Source organism: Alnus glutinosa, chromosome 9 (assembly GCF_958979055.1).
Source record: "Alnus glutinosa chromosome 9, dhAlnGlut1.1, whole genome shotgun sequence".
In the NCBI taxonomy this organism is placed as follows: Eukaryota; Viridiplantae; Streptophyta; class Magnoliopsida; order Fagales; family Betulaceae; genus Alnus; species Alnus glutinosa.
In genome coordinates, this window is record NC_084894.1 from 25450149 (window position 1) to 25466673 (window position 16525).

At 36.2% G+C, this 16525-nt stretch overlaps 2 protein-coding genes across 2 annotated transcripts; one reads left to right on the plus strand and one right to left on the minus strand.

Annotated features, from left to right (window-relative positions):
* The first annotated feature begins 200 nt into the window (after positions 1 to 200).
* On the plus strand, positions 201 to 10278 carry LOC133878559 (cytosolic enolase 3). The gene is made up of 13 exons (XM_062317119.1): positions 201 to 540; positions 811 to 965; positions 1490 to 1664; positions 2547 to 2618; positions 2710 to 2826; positions 4743 to 4823; positions 7486 to 7562; positions 7683 to 7786; positions 8123 to 8221; positions 8317 to 8402; positions 8791 to 8877; positions 9106 to 9303; positions 9951 to 10278. The coding sequence occupies exons 1-13, from the start codon at positions 436 to 438 to the stop codon at positions 10020 to 10022; spliced, it is 1428 nt and encodes a 475-aa protein (XP_062173103.1). The 5' UTR covers positions 201 to 435; the 3' UTR covers positions 10023 to 10278.
* Positions 10279 to 11107: 829 nt separating this feature from the next.
* Positions 11108 to 13354, minus strand: LOC133876991 (proliferating cell nuclear antigen). The gene is made up of 4 exons (XM_062315223.1): positions 12799 to 13354; positions 12025 to 12177; positions 11825 to 11922; positions 11108 to 11640 (listed from the first exon to the last, which is right to left on the minus strand). Exons 1-4 carry the CDS (start codon positions 13115 to 13117, stop codon positions 11410 to 11412), a joined length of 801 nt encoding a protein of 266 aa, XP_062171207.1. The 5' UTR covers positions 13118 to 13354; the 3' UTR covers positions 11108 to 11409.
* Between the last annotated feature and the right edge of the window lie 3171 nt (positions 13355 to 16525).

Below are 16525 nucleotides of genomic sequence, written 5' to 3' on the forward strand. Positions count from 1 at the left end.
TCGAAAAAAAAACTAGAAAAAGCAATCGAAGCGAGACCATAAAGAAAAAGAACAATTAAAAAACATATTGAAATGACGTCGTTTATATGATTGCACATTTGCGCTCCCGTCAGTTTATTGCATTGCCATTGCCCCAGCACGCGGACCGCACGGAGGCATAGGACCTCACAGTACAGTAATCGGTAATAAAGTAATAAACCCCCGCGACCTGCGAATGCTCTGAGCTTTGCAGCGCAAAGAAGTTGTTGAAGAAACTGTCTGAATATTAGGGCTCAACTCTCTTCGAACTCAGAAATATTTGAGGTTTTCAGTACAAGAGCGATTCGCTCTAAATCTCTGCAATTCTATCATTCCGAGAAATCTAGAATTCGTTGCATTCATTGTAATTCTCGAAGAAGACAAAGCGGAGCGAAAGAGAGAAAGAACAAGTAAGAAATGTCGGTGCAACAATTCCTGGAAAAGCACATGCTCTCTCGGAAAATTGAAGACGCCGTCAATGCCGCCGTTAGGGCCAAGTCCCCCGATCCCGTCCTCTTCATCGTAACTCTCTCTCTCTCTCTTCGCCTCCGTTTGGTTCCCGAGAAAATGAATACCAAAGTCACACTCTGACATGCTCAAAATGAACCCTAATAAGACCATCTGGCTTCGTTTTATTCGGTCGACAAATGCTGCAGAAAATATAGGTTTTGAAGCTCCACTTTATTCCGTTTTCCATTATTTTCTCGGCATCCAAACGGAGGGCTTCTGATCAGTGATTCTGTAGTTTATTTTCTTATTGTCCGTGATTACATTCTTGTTGCGAATTCACAGTCTAATCATATGAGGAAAGCGGTTCCTTCCGTGATTACGAAGATCAAAGCGAGGCAGATCCTTGATAGCAGAGGAATTCCAACCGTTGAAGTGGACTTGTACACCAACAAAGGGATGTTCCGAGCCTCAGCCCCTAGCGGCGATACTACCGGAATGTAAGGTTTATTAGTAATTTGTGTTTTCTTGTTTGGTTGCTGAAAAAAGTTATGGTAATGGAACTCTATAATTGAAAAAGAAAATTGTGATGAATCTAACAATTTCTTATCGTAGAATTGTTTTTGGATAATAATATATCACCTTGCATAAACTGTGTCCTTAAATCATACATGATTTGTGATGGATGCCTTGTAATCATTGTTATGGAGTCATCACTGAACCGTGTTCCGTGTTGTTCTCTCAATTTATGGCCTTTATTTTCCTTTGAACTTAGCTTACAAGTTGGCTCAAATAAGGCCCTTACACCTTACTTGTCTCCATTGCAAAATCTGTCTCTGTGTGTCTTTTCACTATCTTCTCAGAAAGAAACTTGGCACAAGAAGAATTGCTAGTTAAATTTCCCCTAGTACCAATCTGAATTATTCATCATCTATGATTCTTACACATTCCTGAATTCAATAGCATTTTATAGCTTTAGAATCCAAGAATGTAATTTTTGTTCTATTCTGGATGTGGATCCCAGGTATGAGGCTGTTGGAATACGTGATGGGGACAAGGGAACATATCTGGGAAATAGTGTGACTAGAGCTGTTAAAAACGTCAATGAGAAGATATCTGAAGCTCTGATTGGTATGGATCCAACACTTCAGTCTCAGATTGATCATGCCATGATAGACCTGGATAAAACGGAAAAGAAGGTAGTGTTTTTCTCTTCTCATGTGATCCAATGTAATCAGTTGTTCTGCTTACCTATTTTTATATGTGAGAGTCAGAGAGTGGACAATGACTAGACTACTAGTATTTAGGGAAATGTTCAATATTTTGCAAAGATTCAATTCTGGGCCAGTAAACTTGTTTGGCTCTGACTAGTCTAATGTTTAGAGGTATACAAAAACTCTCATTGTGTGATGTTGAAACATAATTATGATAGATATCTGTTGTATTAGTATGTCCAAATTCTGCACAGAAGTATCAGCCATAACGATTTTTACATCGGGTGATAACTAAATCCAGGATCAGTAATTTTTTATATGCTACATTTCCTTTCAAAATCTAGTTAATTCTGGATGATACTCATTCCAGATCAAGAACGTGTTTTTTTTTTGCTTTTTTCTTTTCCTGTTTACTTGGTAAAAGAGAACCTATTTAGCTTGTCTTGAAACATAATATGGTTCCAAACAGGCCAGCTTGCAAGAGACTTACATACATAGTAAAGAACATCAGTTGTCTATAAATTGTTCTTAATGCAATATGGAAGGGGATCTTTTAATACATATTGATTTGGGGTCAATAATTTGCTAGTATATTTAGTTTCTAATCCTAATCAAAAGGTCGGTTGTATACTTGTTCTATTTTTTTTAAGCATGGTAATCAGAGTGATTTACTTGTTGAGATTGCTTGTTTAAAGATGGTCCAATGGCCTATGGTACTGTTCATCTGTTGTTATTCAACATGCACTCCTTAATTTTCAATCATTTTGGTTCTGGGAAAGATTGCCTTTCCATTTTAAGTGTTGAATTTTCTTTACTTTTTTCACATTTTATGAGGAATTATGTTTCTTATTTGGAATTATCTTGCAGGGTGAACTTGGTGCAAATGCTATATTAGCTGTGTCGATTGCTGCATGCAAAGCTGGGGCTGCAGAAAAAGAGGTTTTTTTATTTGAATTTTTTATGGTTATCACATAATTGTGCCGCAATCTCGGTACTTTTTGAAAAAAATCTGAGAAAAAATAAACATCAGGTTCCCCTTTACAAATACATTGCTGATCTTTCTGGCGAAACCAGCCTGACCCTTCCTGTCCCTGCCTTCACGCTTATAAGCGGTGGAAAGCATGCTGGGAATCATCTGGCCATTCAGGTATGCACTGGTGAGGTTTAATATCTATATTTCTGCCTTTTATGCTGTTTGGAATAAGTTGCAATTCATGCTTATCTGCCTTTTATGCTGTTTGGAATAAGTTGCAATTCATGCTTATCTTGATTCATGACTGTTTTAATCTGCTTGAAGGCTTTTTCTGCTTCTTTTGTCCATGTAAATGTTTCTCCCTTGAGGCAATTCATGATGGGAATGGTAATTGAGCTAAAGTTACAGAACCTATCAAAAAAAAAATTGAGCTAAAGTTACAGATAAACCTACGTTTAAAGGGAGCTAACCCAAGAAAACTAAAAATTTATCCCATGGACTGAGGTGCAGCCACTCAGTAATGGGAGCGACTTGATGACCCAGTCAGTCAACAGTAGTCGGGAGGGGAAACAGTGACAAGAAGTAGGTAAGCAAGTTAGACAAAGTGCTCTTAATTAAGGTAATCATACATCCTTTAGACAAGTACAACTGCTTCCAACCAGCCAAACAACGCTCAATCTTGTCAATAATGCCATTCCAAATAGACTAGGCTTTGAAAGAAGCACCCAAAGGAAGACCTAGGTACTTCATAGGCAAAGATGAGGCCCTGCATCCAAGATCCTAGCCAAACCTTTTATATTATTCATTTTTTTTTTTTGATAGGTAAGAAATCAATTTTATATGATTCATAATACCGACAAGAACCAATTATGACTTAGCCAAATTGATGGCCAAGCCCAAGACAGCTTCAAAACATAAGAACAAACATAGCAAATGATGTAGGTGATTTGGGTCACCCCACAAAAAATTGAAGTGTCATCCGCAAATAGAAGATGAGAGATATCAAACCATTCCTCATAAAGAAGCCAGACAACAAACCCCACCCACTGCAACATAAATCATTCTACCCAAAGCCTCCATCACAATGATGAACAACAACGGAGATAGAGGGTCCCCTTGTCTCAAGCCACGGGAACTACTAAAAAACCGGTGGGAGTGTCATTCATCAAAACAGAAAAATGCATTGAAGAGATACAATGAGCTATATATTATGGCCGTGTCCCCTTTCTCTCTTTCAATTTTTTTTTTTTTTACAACATAATTTTTATTTTTTTTGATAAGTTTTTACAACGTACTTATCAATAAGAATGAAAAAAAAAAAAGGTTGCCTGCATAAAATATATATTATTGACCATATTGGGTCTCCAATGTCTTTCATTTGATGTTGAGTGGAGTTGGGTGACCTCTTTTCTTTGGAGCTGCTTCTGCTGGGGCATAAGCCTCCTAGGAAAGGCTTTAGAGAGAGAATCAAGATCATTGGCTGAATGAACTAGAGTGGTTCCAAGAAGATTATGATAATACCGCACAATGGCCGGGGGATCAAGGAAACTCTCAACGAGGATTGAGAAGTCAACTCTCACCCTGTACCACCACGCGCAATAAGCCAAACAAAACAGGCTTTAACTAGAGAAAAAGCTTTTCTGTCAGCAAGCCGGTGTCCTCATCGAGCTTCAAATCAAGATCAGTGGCAAAGCGCTCCACATGACCCCAATCCGGAGAACACGAAGACACAAGCACGTCTTGCACCATACCCATATGATAACAAGTGATTAATATTCCATCTCCCTCTCTGCCTCATGTCTCAATGTTAGAACAGATCTTCTCTAACGTCAGATCCACTTGTTTCATCCTTTTTATTTTTCAATATGCTTGGGCCGAGTTTAGTAAAGACTGACTACCTATAAAGATCCTTCACTGCACACTCTCTATGGTGGTGAAGTAATGCCCCAGCATCATTATAGTTTTTTCTTCCTTTCTTTTAAACACAAAATTGGGTGGTTAGACTGCAATTTCAATCATTGTGCGATAGGTACCTTTATATTTTTGAAAGAATTGTCACTTAAACTAATTTAAACTTGAAATATCTTCAGGATATCATGATTCTCCCAATCGGAGCAAGCAGATTTGAGGAGGCAGTGCAAATGGGCTCTGAAACCTATCATCACTTAAAGGTGATTGTCTTCAACTCAATTGTCTAAGCCTGGGGATTTAACCTTCAATGTATATGCTCCTTGTGATATTGCTTTGTGTGGATCATATTAGATGTATATGCTTATCAAAAAAATAAAAAATAAAAAAAATCAGATGCCTCTTTTATGCAAAGATTTAACCAGCAAAATAGTGAATGAAATGTGATATGAAGCTTAGAAATGATTTTTTTTTTCTTGGTGATTTTCGTTATTTTTTGGCACTACAAAGCATTATTACAAGTTGACACTAGTTGTAGTTTAAATTCCAGAAACATTGTTTTCCTTTGCTCTCTATTACTGTCCATACGTTCCAATAAATCATTGGGGAAAAAAAAGGGGGCAAATACACGTCTTTTCTTGTTATGTCAACTCTTGTCTCCGATATATCAGTTTCCTTTTACTTGTAGGGCCTTTGTTTGAACCATTTCACTTCCCTTGGTTCTTTTCTTTTTAATTTATTTGGTAAGTAACTCCCCACTAGTTGCAATCATAGGCTTTTGTTACCCATGAGTGGATCAGCCAAATTGACTACTCTCCTATTAGTTGCAACTACTTTAACTTTGCATGAATATATTTATTCAAAATTTATTTCTCTCACATCGAGCCGGTCTCTGATATTCTAATGACAGTCATCTAACACCTTGATTTTTTGCGGGGCACACCCAAACCACCTCTATCTACGTGCTTTATTTATTTACTTTGAAGCTGCATCCGGTTTGAAAATTAATATAGCTAAGTCAGAGTTGGTTCCTTTGGAGAATGCTGCTGATGTAGATGGTCTAGCCAATATTCTTGGATGTGGGGTTTCTTCTTTGCCTTTAAGTTACCTTGGTCTTCCTTTGAGAGTCTTTTTTAAGGCCAAATCCAGTTGGGATGGTGTTATTGAGAAAATGTCTTTGCTTCGTTCTTCAATTTATTGTATTCCTCTAAAGTGAGTTGGGGAGATGGAGATAAGCTTTGTTTATTCCCTTCCAAGAGAGTTTTTATTTAATTTTAATTTTTTTATTTTTACGCTAGATCCTTCTATAACGTCCTTGTCCCCCATGATGGTACTCCTTTTCTTTGGAAATGTATCTGGCGGAATAAGGTCCCATTGGAAGCGGCATTCTTTGCTTGGTTGGCTGCCCTAGGGAACATCCTCATCATCGATAACCTTAGGAAATGGCATGTCATTGTGGTGGGCTGGTGTTATATGTGTAAGAGATGTGAAGAGTCTGGATCATCTTTTTCAACACTATTAGATTGCTAGTGCCTTATGGAGTGCTATCTTTAGTCGTGGTAGTCTATCGATAATGCCTGGAGAGTGGTGTCACTATTCGCTTGTTTTTTTTTTTTTTTTTTTAAAGTAAAGTATATTTCGAAAAGTGCAGAGGGGTGCAACCCATGGTACACAAGATGTAATATGAAACTTCTAATTTAAAGAGAAAAGAGAGCACTTATCTAGAAAATTAGAATAATAACACTCAAATATAGACTGTAGTCCCACTCTCCACAAAAACAAAGTTTGTATCACTAATTTTTTCAAGTTAATCAAACTAATTTCACAGTCTTCAAAACAGCGTGCATTCCGTTCCCTCCAAACACACCACATTACACACAAATGAGCCATTCGCCAAATCGGTATCAACGTCTGGTTGCCCTTTTGCCCCCTCCAACTCCTCAACATATCTTTCACCGAATGTGGCATTACCCACACCACACCAAACAGCTGCAAGATCATACTCCGCAACTCTGTAGCAACCATACAATGCATGAACAAATGATCAATGGACTCTTCAGAAGTCTTACACAGATAACACCACTTCATCACAATAATGTTAGGAGTTTTGAAGACCACGAGAGGACGGTGGTGGATTTATGTCACTATGCGCTTGGTAGAGAGGGTTGAGTGGCAATCCCTAGAGTGCAGCAGCGTGGAAGACAATTTTGTTCTGCATTTTGTGGTGTATTTGGAGGGAAATAAATGATAGGAGTTTTGAAGACCACAAGAGGACGGTGGTGGATTTAAAGTCCTTTTTCAATATTGTTTTCCACTGGGCAACTACTTTAGACTTTCCTTATATGCTTTATTTTCATGATTTTTTTTACCGCCTTTTTTTTCTTCTTCTAGTTAGGTGTTTCTCGTATATACTTCTTGTGTACCTAAGTGCGCCTTTTTTCGTTTTTTAATGATATTTCGATTACTTATAAAAATAAAATGGTAATCCATCCGCAGGAGGATTTTGCAGACAAATTATTAGGCCTTTATTTGGCCACTTGACTCAGGTCTTGTTTTCTCCAGCAATTAGTTTACATGCATGGTTGGGTGCCTGGTATTTACTATGTCTATGATGCCCAAGTTTTCTTGGTAAGGACATAATAAGCACCCATTGTAATCTCAGAAATGAATGTGAAGCTTTCCTTCTTTCATGGCATTTGCTAGTTGACTGTGAAGTGTTAACTAATTTATGGGTATGCATCAAATATCATTTGTATCATATACTTAAGTCAATAGTTGGCTTTGAATAGTCCAGTCATTCTATTTCTGCTCAGATGTGCATGTATATTATATTTTTGCAAAAGATGTTATGGGTAGTTTAATTCTGTTAATAAGGAGATTACATGTGTCCACTCATTCATTGTAATGTCTATAATAAAAAGGCAGGCTGTTATTACAGAAAAATACGGTGCACAGGGATGTAATGTTGGTGAAGATGGTGGTTTTGCTCCAAACATCTTGAGGCAAGTTTAGTAGCCTGTATTATTCATAAAACCGTGTTTTGATGTTTTATTAGAAGTAGCTTATGTAAATCATTTTTAAAGAATCACGTGGTGTCTATAATGATATATTCTTATGTGCAGGTTTAGAGAAGGCCTGGACCTTGTAAAAGAGGCTATCAGCAGAACGGGGTATGATGAGAAAATTAAAATCGCAATTGATGTTGCTGCTACTGACTTTTGCATAGGTGATATATTCTTCCTGGATAAATAGTCCTTCTGTATCGTTAGCATGTGAAAGAAATTAAAATTGATTAGTTATTGGTAGTTGACTAGCATGTTTGATCCATAGTGCAGTAACAATTAGAGGATGTATTGTTGTAGGTACATTGAAGAGACATACTTTTTCCTTGACAAACCTCTATGCAGAATAAAAAACCTGCTTTCACCCTTCTGACAATGCCTATCTATTACTCCTGCATTCATCCATTGGGTCCATTGACTAGGATGTGCTGTGCTTTTCTGCATGAATATTGTTTTTGCCTAACAAGTACAGATCTGTTTTCTCCTTTCTCCCTAATTAGGCACAAAGTACGATCTGGACTTCAAAGTTCCAAACAAGTCAGGGCAAAATTTCAAGTCAGTAGAGGATATGCTTGGGATGTACAAAGAACTATGTCTTGGTATCCGCCTATTTTCACATGTTTGTGATTGTTTTTGCTGCCTTATTTCTTCAACTATGAGTTAATATTGTTTTTCGTTTTCTTTGGGTTCTTAGAGTACCCGATTGTATCAATTGAAGATCCATTTGACAAGGAGGACTGGGAACATGTCAAGCAGTTTTCCAGTCTTGGAATTTGTCAGGTTTGTTCTGTATTTCTTTCTAGTGAGCTTTAGCTAGGATCATTTGGAATTTCTTTCCAAATTAACTTGCACTATAGAAGGCATATGTAGTGTGGTATTAGGTCCCACATTTTTTAGGGTGACATCCATATTTACAAGAAAATAATATTTTTTTATAAGGGGAATTCATTAAAAAGCGCAAAGATGCAACCCAAGTACACAGGAAGTATACAAGAGAATCATCTAGTCAGAATAAGGACAAGAAAATAATTAGATTTGGGTACTTGTGAATGTTTCCTTGGCTATCCTTATGAGTGTTGAGATTGTAAAACTCATGCTGTAGGATGCATTTCTATGTTTCCCCTTGATATTTTGGCCAGATCACTTTTATGAGCAGGTGGTTTTGCAGGTTGTAGGGGATAGCTTGTTAATGTCAAATCCAAAACGTATTCAGAGAGCAATACAAGAGTCGGCGTGCAATGCTCTTCTTCTCAAGGTATTTAGCCATCTTTGGATAAAAATTTGATTTTGTGGTACTTTTAAGTGATTGTTCTCATATTTTATTGCTGAACCTACTGAGCCGCCCTGCTTTTGAGAAGACTTTTTGTGCAGCAGCTATCTTTTACTTTCGGATTTTGTTTTGCTAAGACTAAGATTGCGTTTGTAAATTTTCTATGGTCCACAATGTAAGCTTTCAAAGTCTGATGGTATTGTTGAAATTTAGGTAAACCAGATTGGCACCGTGACAGAGGCCATTGAAGTGGTGAAGCTGGCGAAGGATGCTAATTGGGGAGTGGTGACATCTCATAGATGTGGGGAAACTGAAGATTCTTTCATTGCTGATTTATCTGTTGGGCTCGCCACTGGTCAGATCAAAGCCGGTGCTCCTTGCAGAGGAGAGCGGCTGGCAAAATATAACCAGGTAAACTTTCAATCCCATATGCACTGACTTAATTGATTTTTATTCCATATTGTGTCTATCAGATACTCAACGGCTGAATTTAGAAAATAGTAAGACATTGAATTCTGCCAACAACTTCATTACAACGATGTCACAGTTTTCTTTACCAAATTTGTAAAATGTGAAAAAGGATTTCTACTTTCTCGTGGTCTTACCTTAGGTTTCTAATACAGCATGCCTTGATATTCAGCTCTGTTGTATTGGCTGCGAGTCAGTCTGAGAGACGGACAAATTTGACATACGAGTAATGATATTCTAAGTTCTGTACAATTACTAAACTGGCTAGTACTTTAAAAGCAACTTTGAACTTTTGTAATTAGAATGATGGCAGCACAGCCCCGAGCCCCATGTGGATAGGATCCTCTCCATTTCAAGGTTCATATTAGATTTTACAATATCTAATGGTGAGCATGGAACTACATCATTTAAAAAAAGTGAAATGGAGAGGATCTTGTTCCGTCATATGTGACCTAAGGATGGTTTAGCAGATAGAACCTTACTATCTGAGTCAATGGTTTTCTATTACAAAATTTAGACCTTGTGGTCAGTATTCTTGGCTAAAATGGAAAGCAAATAAGATATGAAACTTAGAGCTTACTTTCTTGCAGTTGCTTCGAATTGAGGAAGAGCTTGGGGATCAAGCAGTTTATGCTGGTCAAGATTGGAGGCTATCATCCTGATCAGTGCCCTTAGGTTTTGCCCTCACACATTTTTCGTTCTTTTTTCTTTCCCTGTATTCTTTGCCGTGTTTGCGGTTAAAAGATTTTGAATGTCTTATCAAGTTAAACAACTTGGTATTTTGTCACAATGTGCGTGCTTCTTTTTTGTTTTTTGTGATTGTTTCCTTTTTATTAGGACTGAAGAACATTCAAGAATGTAATCCATTTTGCCAAAGCCAAACACACTTAACATGATTGATGGTGAATTGTTTTTCGACTTCAACCATTTCAATTTCCGCCTATTTGAGCAGGCTGGTAAATTAATCAATTAACATGATAGGTGGCAGTGGCCAATTTGAAGCCGGGATGGATGGCTTGATGACCTGTATCAAACCTGATCGATGATACATCAATATCCTGAAATAGTGAAATTGAGTGTTTCATAACTCATCCTCTCAAGTTACCGAAATTTTCAAACCAACAATTCATTCTTGACATCCCGCACATATTTTGCCACCGATAAAACCCATGCCACGGATGTGACATGGACCAAGAGTATAATGCCAAGTATGAAAGATTGTTAAACGTTACCAGCCGAGTAGTTATGAGTCCATCCTACTATTATCGGTTCATTTTGAGGATAGTTTGTAAGACTTTTTAATCAATTTTCAGTAACCACAAAATCATGTAAATAAGTGATTGGAACCACTTATTACAGTAAAAGCTCTCCAGCTCTTGAGCCTCGGATCTATCTCTCTAGTCCATTTGAAAAGTTCATTGCAGTGCTAATTGACTTGCACATGACTTAGCCAAGTGGGTGGCCTTTACTAAACTGGATTCCATTATTATGCCCTTTTCCCGTTCGATGCAACTGACGTCGGTGACATTAATCCCCCCTAGCCTAGTTCACCCTTTTATTTTCGTGATTTATTATATATATATATATATATATATATATATATATATATATATATTTGTATTTTGTTGTTCTTTGGTAGTGTTGTATTTGCCCAAGAAAAAAAATGACCTACAATTGATTGTCCAAATTGCATGCATTTTGAAAATTCAGACAACCTTTGTAAGGCCTACCTGCTACACCCCAAAACTGCCATGACAAGTACGCCCGCAGCCCCACTATGGGGGCTGAATTGTGTGCCATTCAACCTGGAAATCCTTATCGGTGAAGGATCGATCATACATATGACAGAGTTCATATCCTAATTCTGAATCATGATACAAAAACAAATTCATCACTTAACAGATTTATAGAACTCTTCTAAACTACCAATCCGTTGTCCACAAAGAAAAAAACTGAGGATTATGCATAAGAAACATTTTCCACATGGATTTTAAAACAAGAACAATTTGCGTGAACAAGGAAATTGGGTTGAGGGCCACAGCATAACACCTAAGCTTGAGGCTTTGTCTCATCTTCATCCTCCTCTATCTTGGGAGCCAAGTAGAACCTAATATAACCCATCTCTGCAATCTTGTATTCAACCACGACAGGCAGATCTGAGGACAAGCTAATTGTCACAATGCTCGACAATGGGGTCGCCTTCGTAAAGGAGTTCATGTACCTCAGCGCAAATGTCAATGACACTGGCTCAGTCATCTCTATGATTGTTGCTTCTTCTGGCTGCAATTTTTTTTTTTTTTTTTTTGCACAAATTAGAAAATCCACAAAACTGCAAGTCTTAAATAGCATTACACTAAAAATGCAACATCCAATATACTTCCATCAAGCCGCTTAAAAGTGCAAAACTTTTACTTTTTGTAACAATTACACGGGAGAAACTAATAACTAGGCTACAAGAACATACCTTGTCTACTGTGTTGTTCTGCCTGCAAACAATATTTGCAGTTCCAATATCACCCCTTGTGGAGAACTTGACACCTTCCTTGGTCACAGAGATGACAACTGCAAGCACACATTTAGCCAAAATGTTAACAACTACTCCACAAGCGAGATGAACAATCAAAAGTTGATGAAACCATGAATCCGTCAAAGAAATCACAGTACCAGTGTCACCAATGCTGCTGAGATCTTTGCAAATCCTAGCAAACTCAGACGAAGGCATCCTAACAATAGCATGGTACTCTGCCTCCGGAATTCCAAGGTGCTCGCTATCGATATCCATCAGTTTCATCTCAAAATCAGATATTTTGTCTTGTGCTTTAATCCATTAGCCAATTGGAAGCATAAAAATCGATCAGAACAAGCACATGTCAAATAAATTCCCTCCAACTCAAAGAACACGATAAAGTATGAAACACAATCTCAAAGTTAACTATCAAAAAGAATATTTGATTTAATAATTTCCATCAGTTTCATCTCAAAATAAGATATTTTGTCTTGTGCTTTAATCCATTATAGCCAATTGGAAGCATAACAATCGATCAGAACAAGCACATGTCAAATAAATTCCCTCACTCAAAAAAAGGATAAAGTATAAAACACAATCTCAAGTCAATTAACAAGAATTTTTTATTTATTAATTTCCATTCCAATTAACATTCATCCTAACATTTCCAAAGAAGAACTTCAGTGCTTAAGAAAGGGGTACAGAAAATTCCCAACTTCAATTCTCTTTCATTTTCAAACATTTCAACAGCAACCAAACACAGAAAAATTTCTTTTAAGTCTCAAAATGAACCACTCATATATCCAGATTAGCAGAATAACACAACCCAGTTCCACAACAAAACCCTAATTTCCCTAACGAAATCCCTTATTAGCAGTAAAACCCTAACATTCAAAATCAAGAATTCAAAGAACCAAAAGCAAAACACGTACTAGGGCTCTCGAACATGAAGGTGACGGTGTCGCTGCCATCGTCGGCCTTGAGGGTGATGATGTCATCGTTGCCGGCACACTTGAGCATCTTGGACATGTTGGTGAGGTTCATGCCCATGGAAAGGTTGCGGTCGCAGCGATAGTGCTCGAAGCCCTCGGATCTGAGGAGCAGAGACACCAGCGCCACGTGGCTGGAGTCCATGGCCTGGAGCGAGAACCCCGTGGCCGAGCAGTCGAAGTTTGCATCGTTGACCAGGTCCTTGATCGCCTCCAAAACCTTCTTCAGCAGCGACCCTTGTACTAGCCGGAGTTCAAGCATTTTCACTTCTCGGAATTTTTTTTTTTCAAAGGTTAGGGTTAGGGTTAGGGTTTTTGATAGGGAAGAAAAGGTGGGAAAATGAGAGTTAAAATTCGGTGGCAGACGGGGCGGTTCGGTTTTTTATAGCGGACGGTTAGTGGAAAAGTCTTTGAATTAGTGGAGTTGTATTGGCGGGAATTGGGTGGAATTTCGTTCCCGCCAATATAATTTTGGGATCTTTTGTATTTTTTTTCTTGCGAAAGAAAGGGTTTCAGTTAGGAAAGAAGCTCTGGTGGTATAAATTCCGTCCAATTTGACGGTCAAATCAGACAAAATGTTTGAATTGAAATTTTTGAAAATTTAAGGAGTATTATATAAATTTTTAAACTTTAATAGCTAAATTAAAAATAATTAACAATTTTTGGGGGTAAATTATATTTAATCCATATATTTATTAATAGCAATATAACATTGAACCTGAGAATAATAATTTTTAAATAAAAATATAAAACAAAAATAAAAATATTCTCACCATTCTTGTATTGTGGAGAGAAGGGCAGAGGAAGATGGGACATATTTCAATTTTTTTTTAAAGAAAAAATAATTTTTAAATAATGTATCATAATTTCATGTGATTTTTTATTTTAAAAATAATTATGACACATTATTTTGAGAATAAAATTTTAAAAAGTCTATCATTTCTCGAAGAAGAGACATGGAGAAGTTTCATAGAGAATTCCATTGGTGAAGGTTCATCAGAGAAGAGTAATTCAAATCAAAACCTAGAGATACGTTATAAGATGCAACGTGTTGGCAGATGCGGTATTTTGGGGAAAAGGAATAAGACTCTCTACTTGTCGTCCAGTGATAGGTTCGTGAGATTTCCGAGCATCTGTTAGTTTTGGGCTTTAATTAGTGGATCGGTTATTAAAGCTGGGCCAGGAGATAACTGAATTTGTTAGTTAGTTGGGCTTGGTATGTTAGAGTATAAAGCCTGGCCTGTTTCCCTGTAATAAAAGAGTTATGCAAATTGATAGTTTTATTGTAATAGTTTAGTTGATAACTGGAGCCTGGAGGTCCGATCAACTTCAAATCAGATCAGTTCTTGTATTTTTCCTTCCATTGATTTCAATACAACATCATCTAATGGAATTTCCATTGTTCGTTTAATTCGTACAAATTTACCAAAATATCCTAAGGCGTGTTACAAATATTTATTTAATATTTAAATATAAAAAGGCTTAATTTAATATTATCATCTTAGACTCCAAAATAAATCAAGCCGGCCCGGCTAAATGTAAGTCAATCGGGATGAAAGTAGGTGGGATCGTGGGAAAAGATGGTCTATTCCTGCCTCCTATATTCTTGTCACTCAATTAAACTTTCCTTCCTCCAAGCTCTCTGCAACCCACCACTGTAATTTTTTTTCCTGGGAAAAAAAATTATATATCCCTTTCAAACAATTGCCTAATTGATAATGTTTCTCCAACACTATCAAAGAGACCAAAATGATATACATTTTTTAACAAGACAAAAATACCCCTATAAATTCAAGAAAAAAGAAAAAGAAAAAAGGAGTGGATTGCTGGTTTTTTCAATTTTTTTTTTTTTTAAAAATAGTTTTTAGGAATTTTTATTTTTATTTTTATTAATGGTATTTTTGTCATTAGAGAACATTGCTATTTTTTGGTAGTTTGAAAGAATATTGTCACAATTTAAAGTTTAGAAAAGACATTATTAATTGGGTGATAATTTGAGAAAAGCACGTAGACTTTTTCTTCTTTTTTTTTTTCAAACAAAAACATTAAAAAACAAGAAAAAAAAAAACACACACACACACAATACATATATAACTACCTTTTACTTTTATTTTTATAGCACGTCAAAATACCTTTAGAAACCAAAAACATAAAACATTCATTAAAGTCCACAACACATGTCAATTACCTTTTTAGTAGTGTCAGGATCAGCACTAAAATTTGATGTTAAATTCAACTCTGCATTAACTCATTTGGGTTTGTTCCTGATCATATCCCTGTCCATTCACTATCAATGGAAAATTATAAAAAATAAAATAAATAAATAAATTATAACGACTTATTCCGTTAAAACTTACCGTGTCTTAGCATTCGACTTGTTCTTGGTATACTTCGGTTCAGATTCTATTTGTAACTTCTTTCCCAATGAGCCCAAATTCCCAATGACGAAAGAAAACACCTTCAGGCGCCCTTCAGCTTCTGGTAGTTGCACGTCAGAATATCGATCTTGTTACTACCTATAAAAAAAAATATTTATCATATTTGCGTTATTATTTCAAAAAAAAAAAGTCAATTTAAAGCTTTTTTAAAAGTTATTGTAAATCTCAGTTTTACCTAATAATTAGGTAATGTGGAACGGAGACGTTACAAACTCTACTTTTTAAACTCCTAACATCCTCGTCAAGGCTACGTTATGGAACACTCCAGTACTATATGACTTGACGTTATTAGGTGACTTTGATACCATTTATAACGATAAAGGAAAAAATGTTAGCCACATCTGTGTGATCGCTTTAAATGACTAGTTAATTTAGAACTTTTATATAATTCATTATAAATCTCAGTTTCACGTAGTAACTAAGCAAAATTAGATTTAACACTCATAACTATCTCTTATAAATCACTCAGTTTATGTGAGTTATTCATCTCATTCCAATATGGAACTGGGGTGTTATAGATGTACTCACATTAAGCTGGGCTTTTGGTAATACTTTTTAATTATGACATGATATATACAAGTAGTTTTGAATATTTTATATGGATAATTGCATCACTGATTTTTGGGGTTAGCCTAAATTATAAATCACTCCCTGTAGTACAAAAAGTTCATGAATGGTCATTATAGTAAATTATAATTATGAATCATTCCCTAAACATATTTTTTGTCCACCAAGTTAATAGAATCCGTTAATTTGTCACGTCATATAAATAGTGAGACAACCTCTAAATATCATTTGTATTGTAATTTACTGACATACTTTGCTTACTTGGTGGACGGAAAACGGGTTCAATGAGTGATTTGTAATTATAGTATTACAATGAGTGATTCGTAATTTAGGCTAACCTATAGGTCAATGGTATAATTATTCCTATTTTATAATTGTTTTATGTGTTGAGCAGTTTGTTAACTCTTTTCATTTTTTGCTAATATATATATATATTAAATAAAGTTTGATTGACAATGCCACGTTAACGACAAAGATAATATATAAATATAATAAAATTATGATTTTTAACCTTTCTTTTATTTTGAGAGGGGTGAATAAAGAAAATAGAATACAAAGAAAAAGACAAAAAAAAATAGCTTTTTAATTTGGTGTCGATGCCACGTGGTTAGTACACTTTGCATATATGATCACATCCAAAAATGTGAACAGGAAGATGGCTACAA

What these genes read in the sequence shown, in the direction of transcription:
- LOC133878559 (XM_062317119.1), top strand. Translation starts at nt 436, where the DNA reads ATGTCGGTGCAACAATTCCTGGAAAAGCACATGCTCTCTCGGAAAATT. An exon ending in AAACCTATCATCACTTAAAG is followed by an intron (nt 4,824 to 7,485) that starts GTGATTGTCTTC and finishes ATAAAAAGGCAG; the next exon opens with GCTGTTATTACAGAAAAATA. An exon ending in GGCTGGCAAAATATAACCAG is followed by an intron (nt 9,304 to 9,950) that starts GTAAACTTTCAA and finishes ACTTTCTTGCAG; the next exon opens with TTGCTTCGAATTGAGGAAGA.
- LOC133876991 (XM_062315223.1), bottom strand. Translation starts at nt 13,117, where the DNA reads ATGCTTGAACTCCGGCTAGTACAAGGGTCGCTGCTGAAGAAGGTTTTG. An exon ending in CTTCATGTTCGAGAGCCCTA is followed by an intron (nt 12,178 to 12,798) that starts GTACGTGTTTTG and finishes AATGGATTAAAG; the next exon opens with CACAAGACAAAATATCTGAT. An exon ending in AGAACAACACAGTAGACAAG is followed by an intron (nt 11,641 to 11,824) that starts GTATGTTCTTGT and finishes AAAAAATTGCAG; the next exon opens with CCAGAAGAAGCAACAATCAT.